The sequence below is a fragment of the Phyllobates terribilis genome, unplaced genomic scaffold (genome assembly GCF_046119375.1).
Source record: "Phyllobates terribilis strain yellow unplaced genomic scaffold, ASM4611937v1 Scaffold_8__6_contigs__length_399053987, whole genome shotgun sequence".
NCBI lineage: Eukaryota > Metazoa > Chordata > Amphibia > Anura > Dendrobatidae > Phyllobates > Phyllobates terribilis.
In genome coordinates this window covers 80,940,883-80,960,289 of record NW_027362768.1, presented here as the reverse complement: position 1 = coordinate 80,960,289, position 19,407 = coordinate 80,940,883, and the positions used below count along the sequence as shown (strand labels likewise).

At 42.9% G+C, this 19,407-nt stretch overlaps 2 protein-coding genes across 4 annotated transcripts in view; both read right to left on the bottom strand.

Annotated features, from left to right (window-relative positions):
- Positions 1–11,509, bottom strand: part of LRRC39 (leucine rich repeat containing 39) — a 75,703-nt gene extending 64,194 nt beyond the window's left edge. The window contains exon 1 of the mRNA XM_073643050.1: positions 8,313–11,509. The gene's annotated coding sequence lies outside the window, so the exon portion shown is untranslated. The remainder of the gene's footprint in view (positions 1–8,312) is intronic.
- A 1,838-nt stretch (positions 11,510–13,347) lies between these two features.
- LOC141156733 (dynein light chain Tctex-type 5-A-like) lies at positions 13,348–18,672 on the bottom strand. Of its 3 annotated transcripts, none has more exons than XM_073643054.1 (2): positions 18,472–18,672; positions 13,348–14,228 (listed from the first exon to the last, which is right to left on the bottom strand). In XM_073643054.1, exon 2 carries the CDS (start codon positions 14,219–14,221, stop codon positions 13,643–13,645), a length of 579 nt encoding a protein of 192 aa, XP_073499155.1. In that variant the 5' UTR covers positions 14,222–14,228; positions 18,472–18,672; the 3' UTR covers positions 13,348–13,642. The 3 variants fall into 3 exon arrangements, with proteins under 3 accessions (XP_073499155.1, XP_073499154.1, XP_073499153.1); XM_073643053.1 differs by lacking the exon at positions 18,472–18,672 and adding an exon at positions 17,149–17,442 and having other exon boundaries at positions 13,349–14,228; XM_073643052.1 differs by lacking the exon at positions 18,472–18,672 and adding an exon at positions 17,229–17,441 and having other exon boundaries at positions 13,354–14,228.
- Positions 18,673–19,407: the final 735 nt, after the last annotated feature.

Below are 19,407 nucleotides of genomic sequence, written 5' to 3'. Positions count from 1 at the left end.
GCAAGGTGATGATGCTGGAACTTTTGTTTGGTGCCGTTTCAATGAGATTTATAGAGATGACTGCATGAAGAGAACATGCAAATTTCCACAGTCATTGATGATATGGGGCTGCATGTCAGGTAAAGGCACTGGGGAGATGGCTGTCATTACATCTTCAATAAATGCCCAAGTTTACATTGATATTTTGGACAGTTTTCTTATCCCATCAATTGAAAGGATGTTTGGGGATGATGACATCATTTTTCAAGATGATATTGCATCCTGCCATAGAGCAAAAACTGTGAAAACATTCCTTGAAAGAAGACACATAAGGTCAATGTCATGGCCTGCAAATAGTCCGGATCTCAATCCAATTGAAAATCTTTGGTGGAAGTTGAAGAAAATGGTCCATGACAAGGCTCCAACCTGCAAAGCTGATCTGGCAACAGCAGTCAGAGAAAGTTGGAGCCAGATTGATGAAGAGTACTGTTTGTCACTCATTAAGTCCATGCCTCAGAGACTGCAAGCTGTTATTAAAGCCAGTGGTGGTGCAACAAAATACTAGTGATGTATTGGAGTGTTCTTTTGTGTTGTGTTTGTTTTTCATGATTCCATAATTTTTTCCTCAGAATTGAGTGATTCCATAATTTTTTCCCTCTGCTTGGTCTGAAAAAAATTACCCTTACTGAGTACCACATTTTTTATCTTGATTTCTTTTAGTGTTTCTTAAAGCCCTAAAGTTGCCATTTGAAATTACTTTAGTTTTGTGCCATGTCTGTGATCTGCTTTTTTTCAGCAACATTAAACAACTGAATAAACATCCTCCGAGCCCGGTGATTCCATAATTTTTGCCAGGGGTTGTAGTATAATGCAGCCCCATATGCCCCCATATAGTATAGTGCAGCCCCATATGCCCCCATATAGTATAGTGCAGCCCCATATGCCCCCATATAGTGTATAATGCAGCCCATATGCCCCCATATAGTATAATGCAGCCCTACACGCCCCCATATAGTATAATGCAGGCCCACAGTCCTGCACTATTATGGCCACCATTTACTCACTGATGTAAAAAAATAAATGAATACATACTTACCTCTCCTCGTTCTTCCAGTCTCTGCAGAGCGTCTCAGCAGCTCCACTGCCCGGTCCGCGATGAGATGATGTCATCGCGCTGCATCGACAGAGGCAGAGAAGGAATGATGGGAAAGGGAGCATCACATGACTGCAAACAGCTACGTACATTCAAACAAGAATGCCACCAACACCCTACACCATGGAGTACTGCTCCAGACCACCCGATGGCATACACAATTTGAGTCCAAGTGGATTTATACAGGGGGTACCGTTATTTTAAAAGAATGATATACTTGCGATGTGGAACAGTAGTAATGCAGTAACATCAGAGTAATACAGGAGTATTCAAAATAATAACAGTGTGTCCAAAAACATGAGTTAAGCACAAAATCTTTATACTAGTTTTTATTTCCATGCATTGGGAACATTGCACAATGTTTTCTAATTCAAAATATCAAGAGAAATGTATATAATTTTTAACTACTTTACAGAAAATAACAAAAAAATAAACATTGGGCTGTTCTAAAAAATAGCAGAGTCTGCATTTGTCTTTACAAACTCACAATATATACTCTTTTTTTTGAGGATATAGCATTAGTGTGAATCACTAACCTAATATTTAATTGTATACCCACAGTTTTTTTTAGAACTGCTTTACACCTATGTTGCATAGAGTCAACGAACTTCTAGCACCTGTCAACTGTTATTCCAGCCCAGGATGCTTTGACTAAATCCCACATTTTTTTTGGCATTTCTTGGCTTTGCCTCAGAAACGGCATTTTTGATGTCACCCTACAAGTGTTCTATCGGATTAAGGTTCGGCGATTGGGCTGGCCACTCCATAACCTCAAATTTTTTGGACTGGAACCAAGATATTGTACGTTTACTAGTGTCTTTAGGGACGTTGTCTTGTTGAAACACCCATTTCAAGGGCATATCCTCTTCAGCGTAAGGCAACATGACCTCTTCAAGTGTTTTAATGAATGCAAACTGGTCCATGATCTCTGGTATGCAGAAAATAGGTCTGTTACCATATTAAGAGAAACATGCCCATATCATGATGCTTGCACCACCATGCTTCACTGTCTTCAGAGTGTACTGTGGCTTGAATGCAAAGTTTTTGGGTTGTCTGACGAACTGTCTGCGGCCCTTGGACCCCAAAAGAACAATTTTACTTTCATCAGTCCACAAAATGTTTCTCCATTTCTCTTTAGGCCAGGTGATGTGTTCTTTTGCAAATTGTATGCGCTTCAGTACATGTCTTTTTTTTAACAGTGGGACTTTGTAGGGACTTCATGCTAAGAGATTAGCTTCACACTGGCATCTTCTAACTGTCACAGTACTCACAGGTAACTTGAGACTGTCTTTGATCAGCCTGGAGCTGATCATTGACTGATCCTTTGCCATTCAGGCTATTCTTCAATCCATTCGAATGGTAGTCTTCCGTTTTCTTCCACGTCTCTCTGGCTTTACTTTCCATTTTAAAGTATTGGAAATCATTTCAGCTGAACAGCCCATCATTGGAAAAAAAGAGACAAGCCACAGGTACAGAGAGCCAAGCACACCCAAATATTTGTATTGTAAACATATAATGATTTTATTAGACAGAGTTTGAAAAAAGCAATGTGACCATACTAGAAAAAGTTATAAACAATTAAAACACAAAAGACCCATGCAAGGGTAGGATCATCCCAAACATGCACCAACAGGTGTTTATATAATTTGTAATGTTAGAATCAATTAAAGTTTGGATTCAAGAAAGTATTGACCATAAAGTTAATCAATGGCAACCCAGTGTGCAAATGGAGACAATATAAAGTGCAATAGTATATAAGCATAAACAAAATACAATGCATATAGGCATCATTAAAAGGTCAGGGTCAACTTGCAGCTTCATCAGGGGTAATCCCAAAAATGTGGTACACCATCTATATATAGGAAGTTCAGGGAGGAAGCATCAGCTGTGATAAATTGATCAATATTAGACTCAAATTCTATGGATCCCAGGTGGACCAATGCATAAGCCGTCCTAGTCAGTGGCAGCCATTGCATGTGTCCCAGAGGTATGCGGCATGCGTTTCACCGCAGCAACTATGACGTCTTATGCATTTGTCCACAACAACACAGTGACTGGGAAAGTCCACCTAACCACGGACACGTGGACAAGTGCTTGTGGCCAGGGACGGTACATCTCACTGACAGCACACTGGGTTAATATAGTGGAAGCGGGGACCCAGTCAGACCCTTGGACAGAACATGTCCTCCCGACGTCGAGGATTGCGGGCCCTGGGTCAGTCAGGGTTGCCTCCACATTCTACAGCTCCTGCACCTCCTCCTCCTCCTCCTTTTCAGCCTCCATTTCCGAAATGACCACATCAGTCGGAACCTTGAAGCACTGCATCACTGTCTCGGCCAAGCATCCACAGGCTGCGCTGAAGCTAATGTGCTTAGGTGACAAACTGCACACCGTTGCAGAGTTGTTCACAGCTGTAACAGAGCAGGCAGATCTGTGACTGTCACCGCTGAACCTACAGCCAGGCATGGTCGTGTGTGACAATGGCTGGAACCTGGTGGCGTCTCTAAGGCTTGGCAACCTCGCACATGTACCATGCCTGGCCCATGTGCTCAACCTAATGATTCTGCGGTTTCTCAAAACCTACCCGGATCTGCCTGAGCTGCTTGTCAAAGTACGCCACGTATGTGCCCATTTCAGAAAGTCACCTACAAGTTCCACCGCCCTCGCCGTGCTTCAGCTGCGTTTGCAGCTTACAGCTCACTGACTGGTGTGCGATGTCACCACGCGTTGGAACTCAACGTTGCATATGTTGGGAAAGATTTGTGAGCAGCAGAAGGCAGTTGTTGAGTACTAGCTTCAACACGCCCGTCGGTATTCAGATGTCATGCCAGGATTTAGTGCAATACAGAGGGAAAAGGGAAAGGGAGCCCAGACACTAGGGAAAGGGGGAAGAGCCGACCTCCTAGTCTGGTCTAGCGTCACCCTGTGTCAACTACCGTCCCTATATGGCCTCTTCAGCAATTGCCGCATGTGTTCCTTGCCCTGCTTTCCCTGGCTCATGTCTATAGCTAGGGATGGAAGGAGATGAGCACTAGTCAACCTCCACTAAACACTATAGACAACAAGGGAAGACAAAACAGGGGGAAATTGCTTAGCTTTAGATGACTCCAAATATGCACCTCAAATATGCAGCCTCAAGCTCCAGAGAGGACGAAGTACTGCTCTTGCTAAGCCTCACAAGTAGAAATGAATATAGCCGGCGACTCCCTCTCAGACACACCAGGTATATATACCCCCAGGCCAGAGAGCTGTGGCGCCCCTGTGGGTTCAGTCGCCACAGAGGTACTGCATCTCACCCAGAGGTGTGGTATCTCACTCTCAGGTAAGGATGGAGTACTGCCCGGGACCCAAACACCTGCATCCAACACATTCCACTTCAGTAGGGGCAGGGCGAGATTGCTCCTAAGGGAGAGCACAGTCCCTGGTCCCTAGCTGGAGGGTGGAACTATGTAGTGGGTGTGGGTGAAGGACGTAGTTTAGGGGAGCACAGGCAGAAGGAGGATATAAAAGGGGAAACAATCTTGGAAGTGAGTGCTTAGTCTGAGGAGGAGTGGGGGCAGATCTGCACGAGCTCTGCTCAGGGAGGAGCGGGCCTGAGTGAGAGAGGCCCAGGAGGTCAGACTGAAGAGGAGAGGAGCAAGAAGGAAGGCTCCAGAAGGAAAGAGAGGATCCTGTGGGTACGGGTCGTGCTGGAAGCCACCCGTACGCCCGAATCTACCAGGAGTGGAAGGATCAGGCCGCAAAGGGGACCGGCCCCTAACTAGTAAGAATTGCAATATTCAACTAGAAACCGGAGGCTTCTACATTTTCAGGGTGTAGTTGCCACAGCCGCAATTAATCGCCAAAAAGGTAGCCACACAAGATCCAGGGAACTTCAGGTTGCCCGCCAAGATCTGCGGTTACCGGTTTGCTGAACCCCTCCCTGAGTAAACACCGGACGTCGTGGGTGGTTATGAACTGCAGTCGTAACCAGGAGCAACGTGAGAATCGTGAATAAAAAACCCTGAAGACTGCACCCCACTGTCTCTGTGAATCATTGCTGTGCCATCATCCCCTGCACCACATTGCACAACCACAGTTACTTCATCATCTACCATCACCGCACTGCCCTGGAGCTTAGCTCTACCTGTGGAAAGCTGAACCAACTCTGCTGCATTAGCATCAGCTCCAGAGGACCTGCTCCGCAGCGGCGGCTCCATATAGCCGCATACCACAGGTGGCGTCACGAACATTTCATAAAACTATAATCCCCTTTCCCAATGCCCCCATTTATTGACCGCCCTGGGTCACGGACCAGGTCACCGCCACTGTGACATCTCCCCTAGCAACGACCGGCCTGGCTACCGAGTACCCCATGGCCCAGGGGGCGCGTCAGAGCTAATTATCAAGAGGGAGGTAGTCCCTCGGTCCTAAAGAGAGCCTCTTATCTAAGAAGCTGTCTGCAATGCCAAACGTAGAGATCTCCTGCAACCAACTGCATGGCGACTGTCTGACACTTCTGACACACCCGTGACATCAGGTCAGCCTCCGCACATAAGAGCTCATGAGTGGGCATGGATGTCTGACATCTGTGTTGTCCTCCAGAACTTTGAGAACTCCACCAAGACGGTGAGCGGAGAAGACGCCACAATTAGTATCACCATCCCGCTTCTCTGTCTACTGAAACGCTCGCTGCTCACAATTAAAGAGGAGGCATTGCAGGCGGAGCACGGTGAGATGGAGAAAGGAACTATACAGGGTGATGCCACACAGCTCAGCCTCATCTCATCTCAATGCGGATTGGGTGATAATGAGAAGGAGGAGGAGGAGGAACAGGAGCTGTTTTCCTGTGCTACAGACGGTACTACCCTCACAACAGTCATACCGTCTGTTCAGCGTGGATGGCCTGAGGAGAGGGAGAACGAGAAGGAGGACCAGGAGGAGGAGGGGAGCATGGACAGTCATCTTCTTGATCAGGACAGGGAAGCCATGGCTGTTGGCAGGCTGGTACACATTACTGACTTTATGTTCCGCTGCTTTTCCCGTGACCCTCGTGTTGTACACATTTTGGGCAACACTAATTACTGGTTGGTCACACTTCTAGACCCACGCTACAAGGAAAACTCTCTATCTCTCCTTCCCAATGCGGAGAGGTCTAATAAAATGTTGCAGTACCATAAGGCCCTTGCTATAGAATTATTTCAAAAATTCCCATCTGAAAACGCTGGTGGCAGAGGTGACAGTTTGTTGGACAACCAAGGAGTACAGGCGAGGGAGACACAAATACGATGCAGCAGAAGCAGGGGAACACTGTCAAAGGTGTGGGACAGTTTTCTCAGACCCTCCCAGTGCCCAGACTCTGATGCGTGGGATACTCTGACAAGGAGGGAAAAGTTTTGGAAGATGCTGAAGGAGTACCTTGCCGACCGTACTAACGTCCTCCGTGATTCCTCTGTGCCTTATAATTATTTGGTATCCAAGCTGGACATGTGGCATGAATTGGCTCTCTATGCCTTGGAGGTCCTGGCTTGGCCTGCAGCTAGCATTCTGTCAGAGCAGGTTTTTAGTGCCCCGGGGGCATTATAACTGATAGGTGCATCCGCCTGTCAACTGAAAATACTGACAGGCTGACTCTTATCAAAATGAACAAGAGCTGGACTGGGCCAGACTTCTCAACACCACCGGATGATAGCAGCGGAACATAAAGTCAAATCCAGTGGGGTTTTTTTGTGGGGGTGGGGTCTATTCCCATGCACCTCTTCACACCCAGACATGGGTATACGCTTCAGGATTTCATCTATTTTATGTTGTTCTCCTCCTTCTCCTCATCCTCCGCCACCATATCATCAGGGTGACCGTGATGCAACACCCACATAATTTTTTAAGCATGTTTATGATGCCCTTTGGTAATATTTTTAGAGGTCTACCTTTAACATTCTGTATGTTATACAGTAGGTTCATGTATACCCCTCAGGGGTAAATGTTTTTCAGCTTTACCAGTATAGGAGACCCACTCCTTAACAATGGGAACAATTTTTTGAATGAGGCCCTCCTCTACGTCTCTTCAAAGGGGCATTGGAGTGCATCCAAATTTTGGGCAGCCATTACAGTCATTGCATGGGCATTACCACTATAGCAGACCCACTCCTTAATAATGGGAACAATTTTTTTAATGAGGCCCTCCTCTACGTCTCTTCAAATGGGTATTGGAATGCGTCCTAATTTTTGGCAGCCCTTGAACTTGCTGCATACGCAATAACAGTATAGGGACCCACTCCTTTATAATGGGAATTTTTTTTAATGAGGCCCTCCTCTACATCTCTTCAAAGAGGTATTGGAGTGTGTCCTAATTTTTGGCAGCCCTTGCAGTCACTGCATGCGCAATAACAGTATAGGAGACCCACTCCTTAATACTGAGAACAACAAAGCACAGCCAGCTGATGGCCCTCTAACAATAATGAGGGACAGCTGCTGGCCCTCTAACAATAGTAAGGGTACCTGATGGCATTGTAAAAATAGGCTTTGTGACTTTCACAGTCACTCCTTCATAAATGAAACAGGATGTGTCTGATCATGTCTCACACACCACATGGCCAGATAAGGTAGTAAAATGTTAAAATTACATTTACTGGTGAATGTATTTTTCACCGTTCAAAGCAATGCAAAAGTGCAAAAAAGCATCAAAAACACTACGTGTGAACATAGACCAAGGTGTGGAGGAGCATTTTTGTTTTTGGTTATTTATTTTGCCTTATATACAGTCATTGCCCTGGAAAGAATTTTCCTTAACTTTTTTTCCACTAAAATCCATTTTGGCTTTGTTTTTGTATGTTTTATTATGAGTCCGTAAAAGTGGCATAATACTCTGACAACATTGTTCACAGCAGTGACTTGGGATGCAGAGATACTTCCAGGGGTCTTGCCTATGCTATTCCCATATCATTTGAGCACTGTTTCCATCGATTTGGCCAACTTTTAGGTCCTCTGCAGACCGCCGGGGGGAGCCGCCTGAAAAATGCTCAAGTTTCCCATTGACTTACATTGGGCTTGTTGCTTGAGTCGAGCACCCGAGCATTACGATTTGCTCGACCCGAGCAATAAGCACCCGAGCACTCTAGTGCTCACCCATCACAAATCATTATTACTCCACATGGTTCATACATAGAGACAATTGCAATCGTCATCTGTAAAGGTAACTCACCCAGATTTGCCTAATGACTGTAGCCTGTTCAATGAGACGTTCCCATATCCAAAACTTGTACACTCAGAATAGAATTGTAGAAAAAGGGCTGAATAGACCATCTCAGAGATACATGCTGTCATCCACAGAAATCCAGAATGGCAGGGGAATATACAAATCAATAATGGGAAATGCTCTAGTAGAAGTCCCTGCTGCAGTCCTTGTGCTTAGTCTGTACATGAGGAATGTCACCCATCATCTGAATGTGGCACGTGACCAGCTGAAAATAACCTTCAGAGCATGAGGCCAGATACTGTGACAGGTGGGACGTCACCGGCGTCTGACAAAGTGCGGTATACACCGTGACATCATATACAGTATGAATATATACAGTGGGGTAAGAACAGGAAAGCATGCAGCTATGCTAAGAATTGTATTCAGATTTTTTCTTGTACAGTAATATACCTGATACGTTTGGTTTGGATATACCAACTAAAAAGGGTTTTCCTTTATTTAATCTTTATTTTTAGCATTTTCCTCTCTTAAAAAAAAAAACATTGTTATTAAAGGTTTGGTAAAGATGATTGGTAGTTGTTTGTTATTCTGTACCATAAATCATAACTACAAAAAGCAATCACATGACAAAACTGGTGACAATTACCATCTCTAGGCTAAATAGTACATTATCAAACCTTAAAAGAAATCTGTCACAAACTTTTTGCTACCCCATCTGAGAGCAGCATGATGGAGAGATAGAAACCCTGATTCCAGCGATGTGTAACTTATCGGTGTGCTTTCTGCAGTTTTGATACAATCACTGTTTTATCTGCTGCAGATCTAGAAGTTCTGTGAATGCTGAGTGCTGTATAACCCCGCCCCACACCAATGATTTGAATCTTACTGTGTACACTGTGCATAGGCAGAAAGCTGGCAATCAGTTCTAGGGGTGGGGTTATGAAGGACTACATGGCAGCAGGTTTACTAGTCCTCTAGAGCAAGGGTGTCAAACTCATTTTCATCCAGGGTCACATCAGCAATATGGTCGCCTTCAAAGGGCCGTTTATAATTATAAGGGCTTATGGAGGAAGGTTAAACTTGATGGACCTAGGTCTTTTTTCAACCTATATAACTATATGCAGACGTCCATGCAACACGGTACGAGCATGGACTGCAAAGCACGGACTGTCCAGGGGCTATAAGAGAGCTATCCCTGATAGTAGGGTTAACAGAGCTTTTCCTAGGTAGTAGGGCTAAGAGAACTGTTCCTAGGTAATAGGGCTACGAATACTGTTCCTGGGTAATAGTGCTAAGAGAGCTGTTCCTGGGTAGTAGGGCTAAGAAAACTGTTCCTGGGTAATAGTGCTAAGAGAGCTGTTCCTGGGTAGTAGGGCTAAGAAAACTGTTCCTGGGTAATAGTGCTAAGAGAGCTGTTCCTGGGTAGTAGGGCTACGAAAACTGTTCCTGGGTAATAGTGCTAAGAGAGCTGTTCCTGGGTAGTAGGGCTAAGAGAGCTGTTCCTGGGTAGTAGGGCTAAGAGAGCTGTTCCTGGGTAGTAGGGCTAAGGAAACTGTTCCTTTGTAGTAGGGCTGAGAGAGCTGTTCCTGGGTAGTGGCAGATTCTAGTAGATTCTAATGCGGATCGCCTAGTTAGAGAGTTCTGTCAGCAATTCTGTCAGCAGTTAGGGATCAGTGGGTCCAGTTGCCCCTCAGAAAGGGGGCTAGTTGTCATAGTCTGGGTTCAAATCCTTGAGCCTGTGCTTTGTGGTCGACTTCTCTATCCGCTTAGCCACAGCAGTCCCATCTTTTCTCCGGGTATATATTGTCTGTTATCCTTGGTTTAGTCTTTTAGGTCAACAGGTGTTTTCATTTATTCATTTGTCTGCCCAATCACCTTTCGGGAGCAGTTATATATACTTCCCCCCTATGGGTGTTTCCTTTGGGTGATATTCTCTTTTGGATGTCTAGCCATACTGCCGTTTTTTTATGTCAGTCACTGAAAGACCAGCTAGGGTTTACCTCTCTGCTGATTTCGCTTTTTCACCCTGCACCTATCTTCTGTTTCTTGCTTAGGAAGTAGGCGTCATACTCTCTGTGTACCTTACTTCTCATTTTGTATTTCATGGTTTGTTTTAACTCACTCTGGGATCCCTTTCTATCTCAGCACTCCTTCCCTTCTGTAGGTAAATCTCACTCTGCTCTGCCCTTCGATTCCTTAGGAGAAACGTGAAGGGCTTGATGGCCTTTCAGGTGCCATCTTCTAGTCTGTTGTTAGTGGTTCCTATGTGGGTTGGAATAGTCCTAAGGACCGTGGGGTCAGAATCTCTAGTCTGTACAGGAACCAGCTGGGTCAATTGCAGTTTTTAGTGTGTTATTTATTTTTCCGAATGAGTTGTTACACAACCATAACAGTAGGGCAAAGAGAGCTGTTCCTGGGTAGTAGGGCTAAGAGAGTTGTGCCTGGGTAGTAGGGCTAAGAGCCGTCCCCGGGTAGTAGGGCTAAGAGAGCTGTTCCTGGGCAGTAGAGCTAAGAGAGCTGTTCCTGGGTAGTAGGGCTAAGAGGGTTGTCCCTGAGTAGTAGGGCTAATAGTGCTGTCCCTGAGTAGTAGGGCTAAGAGAGCTGTCCTAGGTGATGGGGCTAAAGAGCTGTTCCTGGGTGCTAGGGCTAATAGAGCTGTCCCTGGGTGGCAGGGTAAAGAGTGCTGTCCCTGGGTATTAGAGCTAAGAAAGCTGTTCCTGGGTAGTAGGGCTAAAAGAGTTGTCCCTGCGCAATAGGGTTCCTGTCAGGAGTCCTGACAGGTTCCCTTTAAAATGTGTACAAATTACGACTGCATGAAAACAGTTTTGTGTTTGGCTCATCCCTCATGGATGTTGCCAACGTGATTACAGTTTTCTTTTTTTTATGATTATTTTTTCTTTTTATTATTTATTATTTTTGTATTATTCCTTTTTTTTCTTTTCATAAAAAAAAAATCACAAACATCTGATATTTGTTATGGTGTGCCAGATTTTCTGTAAAATATATATATATATATATTGAAAGTGATCTATGTCTGCAGCACAGAATACAGATATGATCACATTACCAGCATTTACTATATTAATTACTATGCAATGTACTGTATAGAAAATGAAGAATAAAAAAAAAATCATAGATGCTTCCATTTCTTTTTTTTGGACACAGGAAAGAAGTTCCCCTTCATTTACACTGTCCTGGAATTTATAGACTGTTGGCTATTCTGCCATCATGATAAACCATAAACCTAATAAATAATTAATTAACGTAACGTAATTAATTAATGTATTTAATGTAATTTATTCAGGTGCGTCAGTCCTAGATATAATGCGTGTAGTACTTATTACTATATGGTATTATACATAGAATATATTTGCATCACATACTGTCCCCCGGGGGTTCACAATCTGAGTGCATACAGCGTAACTAGGGGGGATTCTTAGGAACAGCAAAGTAAGGGAAACTAATAGGTATTATGTAGCTATAGTCTGCATTTATTTTTTAGCTTTTATTTTATTTGAGCAATGCATTAAAGTCTTCTGGACAATCATTTTAACCTGAAAATATCAGGATCTCTGGTATTGCAGCTATAAAATAAATTAGAGCCAATTTTTCTTGTATGACAATGGTGCAGTTGTATTCAATTTGATAGAAGGGTAAAGGATTAAGGTATTTTGATGCAGGATGTAAATATGTATAAACATATACACAGTACTCAGTACAATTTTAATCAATATCTCACTGAATATAAGAACATCTTCCAACATTTTGACAAGACTGAGTTTCACAGAACATTTTTTTAACCCATAATATGAAAGTAAGGTTGATAATATAATTTTCATTACAAAATCTTCTGTTTTACTCAAATTAGTTAATGCCAAATTGAATACACCCAACATCAAAAACTGCTGCATCTAAGATTTTGTATGACCTCCATGATTGTTAAGGACAGCACCAAGTCTCCTAAGCACGGAATGAACAAGCTGGCCACATATTGCAGCATCTATCCTTCTCCATTCTTCAATAACGACCTCTTTTAGAGCCTGGATGCTGGATGGAGAGTGATGACACCTTGTCTCTTCAGAATTAGTTATCGGTATTCGATTGGGTTCTGATCAGGAGATAATTGGCCACTGAATCACTTTCATTCTGTTCTTCTTCAGAAATGCAACAGTGGCCTTAAATGTGTGATTTGGATCATTGTCATGTTGGAAAAGTGCACATCTCTCAAAGGCATGGAATAATGGGAGCATCATCTCTTTTGATATACTGCAGTACATCTGTGAGTTTATGATATCATCAATGAAATGTAGCTCCCCGACACCAGCAGCGCTCATGTAGCCCTACATAAGGCCACTGCCACCACCATGTTTCACTGTAGGCACCATGTATTTTTCTAAATTCATTTTTCTAAATGTATGCAATCCAGCACACCTGAACAAGGGAAGCAGTTAAGCTATTGATCTGTTACCAGCAAAATTTTCATTCAAGAACAGACAGCACTACTCTATGAGGCTCTCCTGTCCTGCTTTTTCTCTCCTACAGCACTGGTATACATTTTTTGTGTGGTTTGACTAAACCCCTAAACTCTTAGCATATATGAAATTGCATTATACATTTTGCATCTGTAGGACTCGTTCACATGTCAGTTTTTCTCGTACGAGTTCTATCCGTTTTTTTTCCAGATAGAACCTGTATATATGATATTCTATGGGGCTGTTTACATGTCCAGATTTTTTATGGGGCTTTTTACATGTCTGAGTGGTAAGTTAGAAAGAAAATTGCCAGCTCACCTGTAGGGGTTTAGAGGTTCAGAGCACAGAAGTTTGTCCTGACCAGACGTGAAACATTTAAGAAGAAGAAAAGGGGGTATTCCAGCTCCATTAAAAAATTAAACTTTATTTATAAATCCATTAAAATAGACGCATCCCAAAATAGGCAAGGAAAAAGGGGGGGCAGGTGGTGCAACGCGTTTCGAACGCAGTACATGCAACCAATTAATGGATTTATAAATAAAGTAAAAAATTTTAATGGAGCTGGAATACCCCCTTTTCTTCTTCTTGCATGTCTGTGTGGCCTGTGGAAAATATCGGAGACATGTCCAATTTTGTTCCAGGGGTCGGATCAAAATCGGCTATTCAAGTCTATAGGTTGGTGGTAAAATCGGACCGCATTCGGATGCCATCCAAGTGCGGCCCAATTTTCATGATTATCAGAAAGGAGAAGGCGGAGAAACTTTTTCTTTCCTTTCTCCCCGAGAAAAACTGATGCCACTCTGCTCAAAGTCTGATTAGTCCATTTTTCTCGTACATGGAAAATACCGTCACCTGAATGAACCCTTACTCATAATATCCGGCATACACAATGCATAGTGCAAAGAGAGACTGGTTCTGGAACAGATATTCCGCATATGTATCAGAGTTTGGACTCCACACACTTCTGCTGCAGCAGTACATGGTCCCCCCTGATACTGGACCTAGTACTATGTAACAGACAAGCTTGTACCTCTCATACCCAAGGTCCCTCACAGCTGATTTCACTAACTCTGCAAGCTCCATTGCTCTCCTCTGGCTTTCTGTGGCCTCATAAGTACAATCTCGCAGCTCTCCATCTAAAATGGACTTTATTACTTTTGTTGCTTCTTCCGAAGAAAAGATTCGACTAGGCCGCGGGTGTAGGTCACAATCTGGATCCAAAGAGCTGTATTCCACGACTTCGTGCTTTGATTGCCTACTGGACTTAGCATTATCCTGAGTAACAATTTTCCTTCTCATCCTGGATTCCTGGCACCTCGTGCAGCTGGGGAGCAGAGGAGTCACTGCTAATGATCTCAAGGCTTCACCCTCACTCCTCTTTGGGTGCTGTTTTGGCTTAGTATAAATCCAGCGTTTTAGGTCATTTTCATGGGCTTGATCCATTTCTCAACTGTAAAATAAGATTTTGAAGAACATATTCACGTTATTAAAACTGCCCTCAACAAGGCTGCTTGGTAGATTTCACAGTCAGTAAAATTATCTCAATCAGCAATTAAGCCATTTAAGGCTTGAAAAAGCAACAACTGGAGGCATAGTCAACTATATGTTGCTGCCCGTCTCAACCAACCATGTACAGCCGAAAATGATGCACAGCAGAGCACACTGTGACCCCGTCTGCATCAATATAATGGTCCCAACGATGCATACACCCCAATGCTGTTTTGCGGCGGTTGGGACATAAGCCCCGACGGAGCCACTGAACACAGTGCAAACACTTTGTGAACTGAGCCTAAAAGATCATTCTGGAACAGAAGAATTTGGCTTTCAGGAAAAAATATCCATGACAGCTATAGGTTTTTGTTCAGGCGTATGAGTGATTTTGCACACCCCGAACACATTTCCATCAGTCGGAGACAATCACGTTATACCATAGCTGAATCACTCATGGCCATAAATAATTACCATTGCTGAGTATATTAGGATTACCTGTGTTCATATATGGCCTTATTAAAGAGAGAAAAGACGCAAGGCAAGAGACAAAAGCTGTGCACTAACATTATTTTAGAAAAATACAAAAGATCTTTATTAAGCATTTAGCAGACAAAACATCGCAAAAGGCTTTTAAAAACATTTAAAACAACCAATATACAAGTTGTTCCAATATGCATAACGGGTTCAGGTATAATAACTCAAGAATCCTCTTAGTCTTGCAGAGCAGGAATTAAATTAATATTACCACGAAAAGTAAAAATCATTATTGAAAGCCTCTTCCCCCATAGGAATAAATTAAAAGGTAGTTCTTATATTTGATCCAGATAAATGAAGACCTGTGGCACAAAATAAACAATCACCAAACAACACCCCAAAGGTCACCAAGGGAATCCTCTAGGTGAGTGGTGGAAATATCTCAAGGAGATTGACTAATGCCCTCTTAAAGTCCCATGAATAAGGTGATTGGGGAAAGGTTTTACCTGCAAGCTGGAACACCCAACGTGTGTCGCTGCTCCAAGGCAGCTTCGTCAGGGGTAAGTAAGCATATGAAGTGTCTGCTTTTTATATCCTAACTAATTAGTACCAGTGACCAAAAAAGTGGCAGCAGCTGTCTATCTGTGATTAAGGGGAGGCATGGCCCACGATGCGGTGTGCGTTTCAGACGGTTAACACATAATTACTTCGTTTTTGAACACACATTTTACCGCCAGATCTCGGGGACTGCTATGGGTGCATGTTGTGAGCCCTTCTTCGCCAACCTATTCATGGGTTGGTGGGATGGCACACATGTGTACCCTAGGCCGGATTTTTGTGAACACGTCTACAGATGTTTACGGTTTATAGACGATATCCTTGTGGTCTGGACGGGCACTGAATCGGAGGTTTGGTCTTTATTGGGATGCTAAATGGCAATAACCTCAATATTCATTTGACGTATAAAATTTCTTCTATTACAGTAAATCTCCTGGATTCGGAGATTAGTGTGGCAGGCAATTCCCATATAACAAAGCTATACAGAAAAGAAACAGCAACAAACAGCCTATTGCATTACCATAGTTTCCATCCTTGAAATTTGAAGAATGGAATACCGGTTGGACAATTCTCAAGAATTAAGAGGAACTGTTCTAATAACCATGATTACAGGTTGGAGGCCAGAGATCTGACCTACAGGTTCCGGGAACGGGGATACCCCAGATCGGTTGTTTCTAAAGCACATCAAAAGATCTTGGCTAAGTCACGTGAATTGCTTTTACAATCTTAAATCAAGACCAATGACTCCCAAATTAGATTCATCACGAGATTTAATAATCAATGGAATCATTTTAATGAGGTATTGGGTCGACACTGGAACATACTCAGGACAGACAAATGTGCTTATCGGGAATCATATCCGACAAGCCTTTAATAACGGCTAGGCGTGCACCTAGCCTTAAAGATGAGCTTGTAAAATGTCACTACACACGTCATACCTCTGGAGGCATTCGTTTCAGAGGTTCTTACCCGTGTGGTGATTGTTCTGTGTGTCCATTTTTCCTTCCGGAAAAAACTTTCATTAATCCCATTGATAATGCACGGTATCCCCTTAAGGGCTTCATAAACTGTAGGACATCCAATGTTGTTTATGCTCTTAAATGTATGTGCCCTAAGATATATGTGGGACAAACATCTCAGGAGTTGCGCAAGAGAGTTCAGCAGCACATCTCTAACATTAATCTTGCGGAACAGGACTTGAAAAAGGGACGGTCTATTTCATGTGTGGCAGCCCATTTTCTCCAATTCCACTCTGGTAGCCCGAGTTATCTACAGGTAATAGGCCTTCAAAAAATGAATCCAAATTCACGTAAAACTGATTACTCCAATGACCTGCTAAGATCTGAATCCAGATGGATATTTTTACTGGATTCGGTTGCCCCTAGAGGAATTAATGAGGATTTCTCCTTCGCAGGATACTTAAATTAGGATCTGGATAGTTCTATGGTGCCCTTTTTAGAATGGTGCCTTTCTCTGGTCCGTTATCTCATACCATTTTTTGCCTTTTGTCTAGTTTGTGCCGGTCTGATCCCTGGTCCGTCCTCATTGAGCCTTGTCTTATCTCTGCATTGTTCTGATCCGGGGTTTACTGCTATTTTCTCAGCTCAATCTCTAATTGGGTGGCATCGATTTACGGAGATGGTAAGTATATGTATTGTTATTTATGTCATGTGGCTCCCTTTCCCTATGTGTTCACTGATCACAATCCCCTATATGTCTATTGTGTTGTTTTATGTAATGAGCTTTGTTTCATGCGTCTAGTCTTGTTTGGTGTAATTTGTCAGTTATTGTCTAGTACAATTGTTTGTCTGTTTTTTCATATATATTTTTACTGATATTTACTTTACCGTTTTTTTTGATAGTGGACGCGTTATCTTCAGTTTGCGTTCCACTAGACTCGTTGTTGGAACGCATTCCCTTTGCCTACCTTTTCCCCTTTTTTCTTTCCCCCTCTTTTTCCTTTCTTTTTTCTTTTCCTGCTGCCTGGTGCCCACAGGCTGATCGCCCAAATGACATATCCGGTTTGTGTCCCACCGTGATCCTCAGTTGGAACGCATACCATGCAGCCATATAGGATATGACGCCAACCTAAGATTAGATCTCTCACTTCCGGCTTATGCGTTCCACATGGTGGAACGCATGATCAAGTTCCTGTTTCTTTGACTTGTGACGTCACATCCGGCTAGCGCTCAGCCGTGATTGCTGGCTGGAGCGCCTCTGAATATCGGATGTGACGCCAGCAGAATACTAAGCAACATATATGTCAGGTCAGTGCGCTTAACCGGCTGAAACGCACACCGCATCTTGGGCTACGCCTCCCCTTAATCACAGATAGACAGCTGATGCCACTTTTTTGGTCACTGGTACTAATTAGTTAGGATCTAAAAAGCAGACGCTTCATATGCTTACTTACCCCTGACGAAGCTGCCTTGGAGCAGCGGCACGCGTTGGGTGGTCCAGCATGCAGGTAAAACCTTTCCCCAATCACCTTATTCATGGGACTTTAATAGGGTATTAGTCAATCTCCTTGAGATATTTCCACCACTCACCCAGAGGATTCCCTTGGTGACCTTTGGGGTGTTGTTTGGTGATTGTTTATTTTGTGCCACAGGTCTTAATTTATCTGGATCAAATATAAGACCTACCTTTAAATTTATTCCTATGGGGGAAGAGGCTTTCAATAATGATTTTTACTTTTCGTGGTAATATTAATTTAATTCCTGCTCTGCAAGACTAAGAGGATTCTTGAGTTATTATACCTGAACCCGTTATGCATATTGGAACAACTTGTATATTGGTTGTTTTAAATGTTTTTAAAAGTCTTTTGCACATGTGTTGTCTGCTATATATTCAATAAAGATCTTTTGTATTTTTCTAAAATAATGTGAGTGCACAGCGTTTGTCTCTTGCCTTGTGTCTTTTCTCTCTTTAATCTACATTAATTATCTGCAAGGCCCTTGTCGCACCCTTTTGATAACCATATTGATATTCATATATATCTGTGCCTACCCATTTATATAATCTTCTCTCATATATGGCTGTATCTAATTCCTCAACCTTTAGCCATCAGCGATATGACTACTGATACGTGCTCCTCCGATACAACTATTACTTATGATACACATGACAGCAACCATACAGATGTGCAAATGTTTTACGATTTCACATACCAAGCTTATGATGTAATTGCCTTCCCAAAAAAATGAATGTTTCCTCTTCCGATGCCTTGAAGTTACCTTCTGCTCCTCAATTTATAGCCAAGTCCCAAAATCTCGAGCCACCACAGCGCTCTGTCATTACAGTCGATCCTTCTTCTTCTGCATATGGTTTACTCCGGTGTTTATCCACAGTCCTGCTTTGTTGTCCTCATCAGTCCTTGACGTTCTCTGGTACTTTGACTCCAGTCTAGAAATAAAGCTGCCCACTCCCACAACTGGATGCTATTCCAGCATTATGATGTTGCCATGAGACCCGGTGCCCTTCCTCCCCTCCTCTACATATATTGTACTCCTGTTATTCTACCAGGCTCAAAACACAGTCACGAGGACCCTTTAAAATAAAGCTTCAGGTCCTACACAAAATCTTTCTGTCCCCATCCTATGCATTCAGTAAACATAGTAACCATTTATTCCCACACGGCCTCATTTACAAGCCGCTTTACAAGATCATTTATTGTACCAAGTCTGGTTCATATTGGCAGAGCCTGCAAGCTGTCAGTCTGGGCAGAAACGCTGGAACTAATGCCATGGATTTGTAAGCTTATTTACATCTTCACACGGCGGGGGATATTCCTGCACCAATGTGTTACATGTGGATTTAACCCTGGGTTCATACATACCTTCTCTGCATTGCTTTCTGTAAAAAAAAAATAAATAAATAAATAATTTTTGTTTTCTGTAAAAACATTTTTTTTTCTTCTCTTCTAACTGCATTTATTGAAACTGTTCTTTTGTTACTTTTTTTTATTTTTTTAAATGAATGTGTTTTAGTAGCTGCATTATTTTTCCTCCTGCAGGAAAAACAAACACAATGTGGAAGGAAAAAAAAATAAAAAGCAACAATCAAAAAACACAAAGTGAAAAATAAACACACAAAAAATCCGCTAG

What these genes read in the sequence shown, in the direction of transcription:
- LOC141156733 (XM_073643054.1), bottom strand. Translation starts at nt 14,221, where the DNA reads ATGGATCAAGCCCATGAAAATGACCTAAAACGCTGGATTTATACTAAG.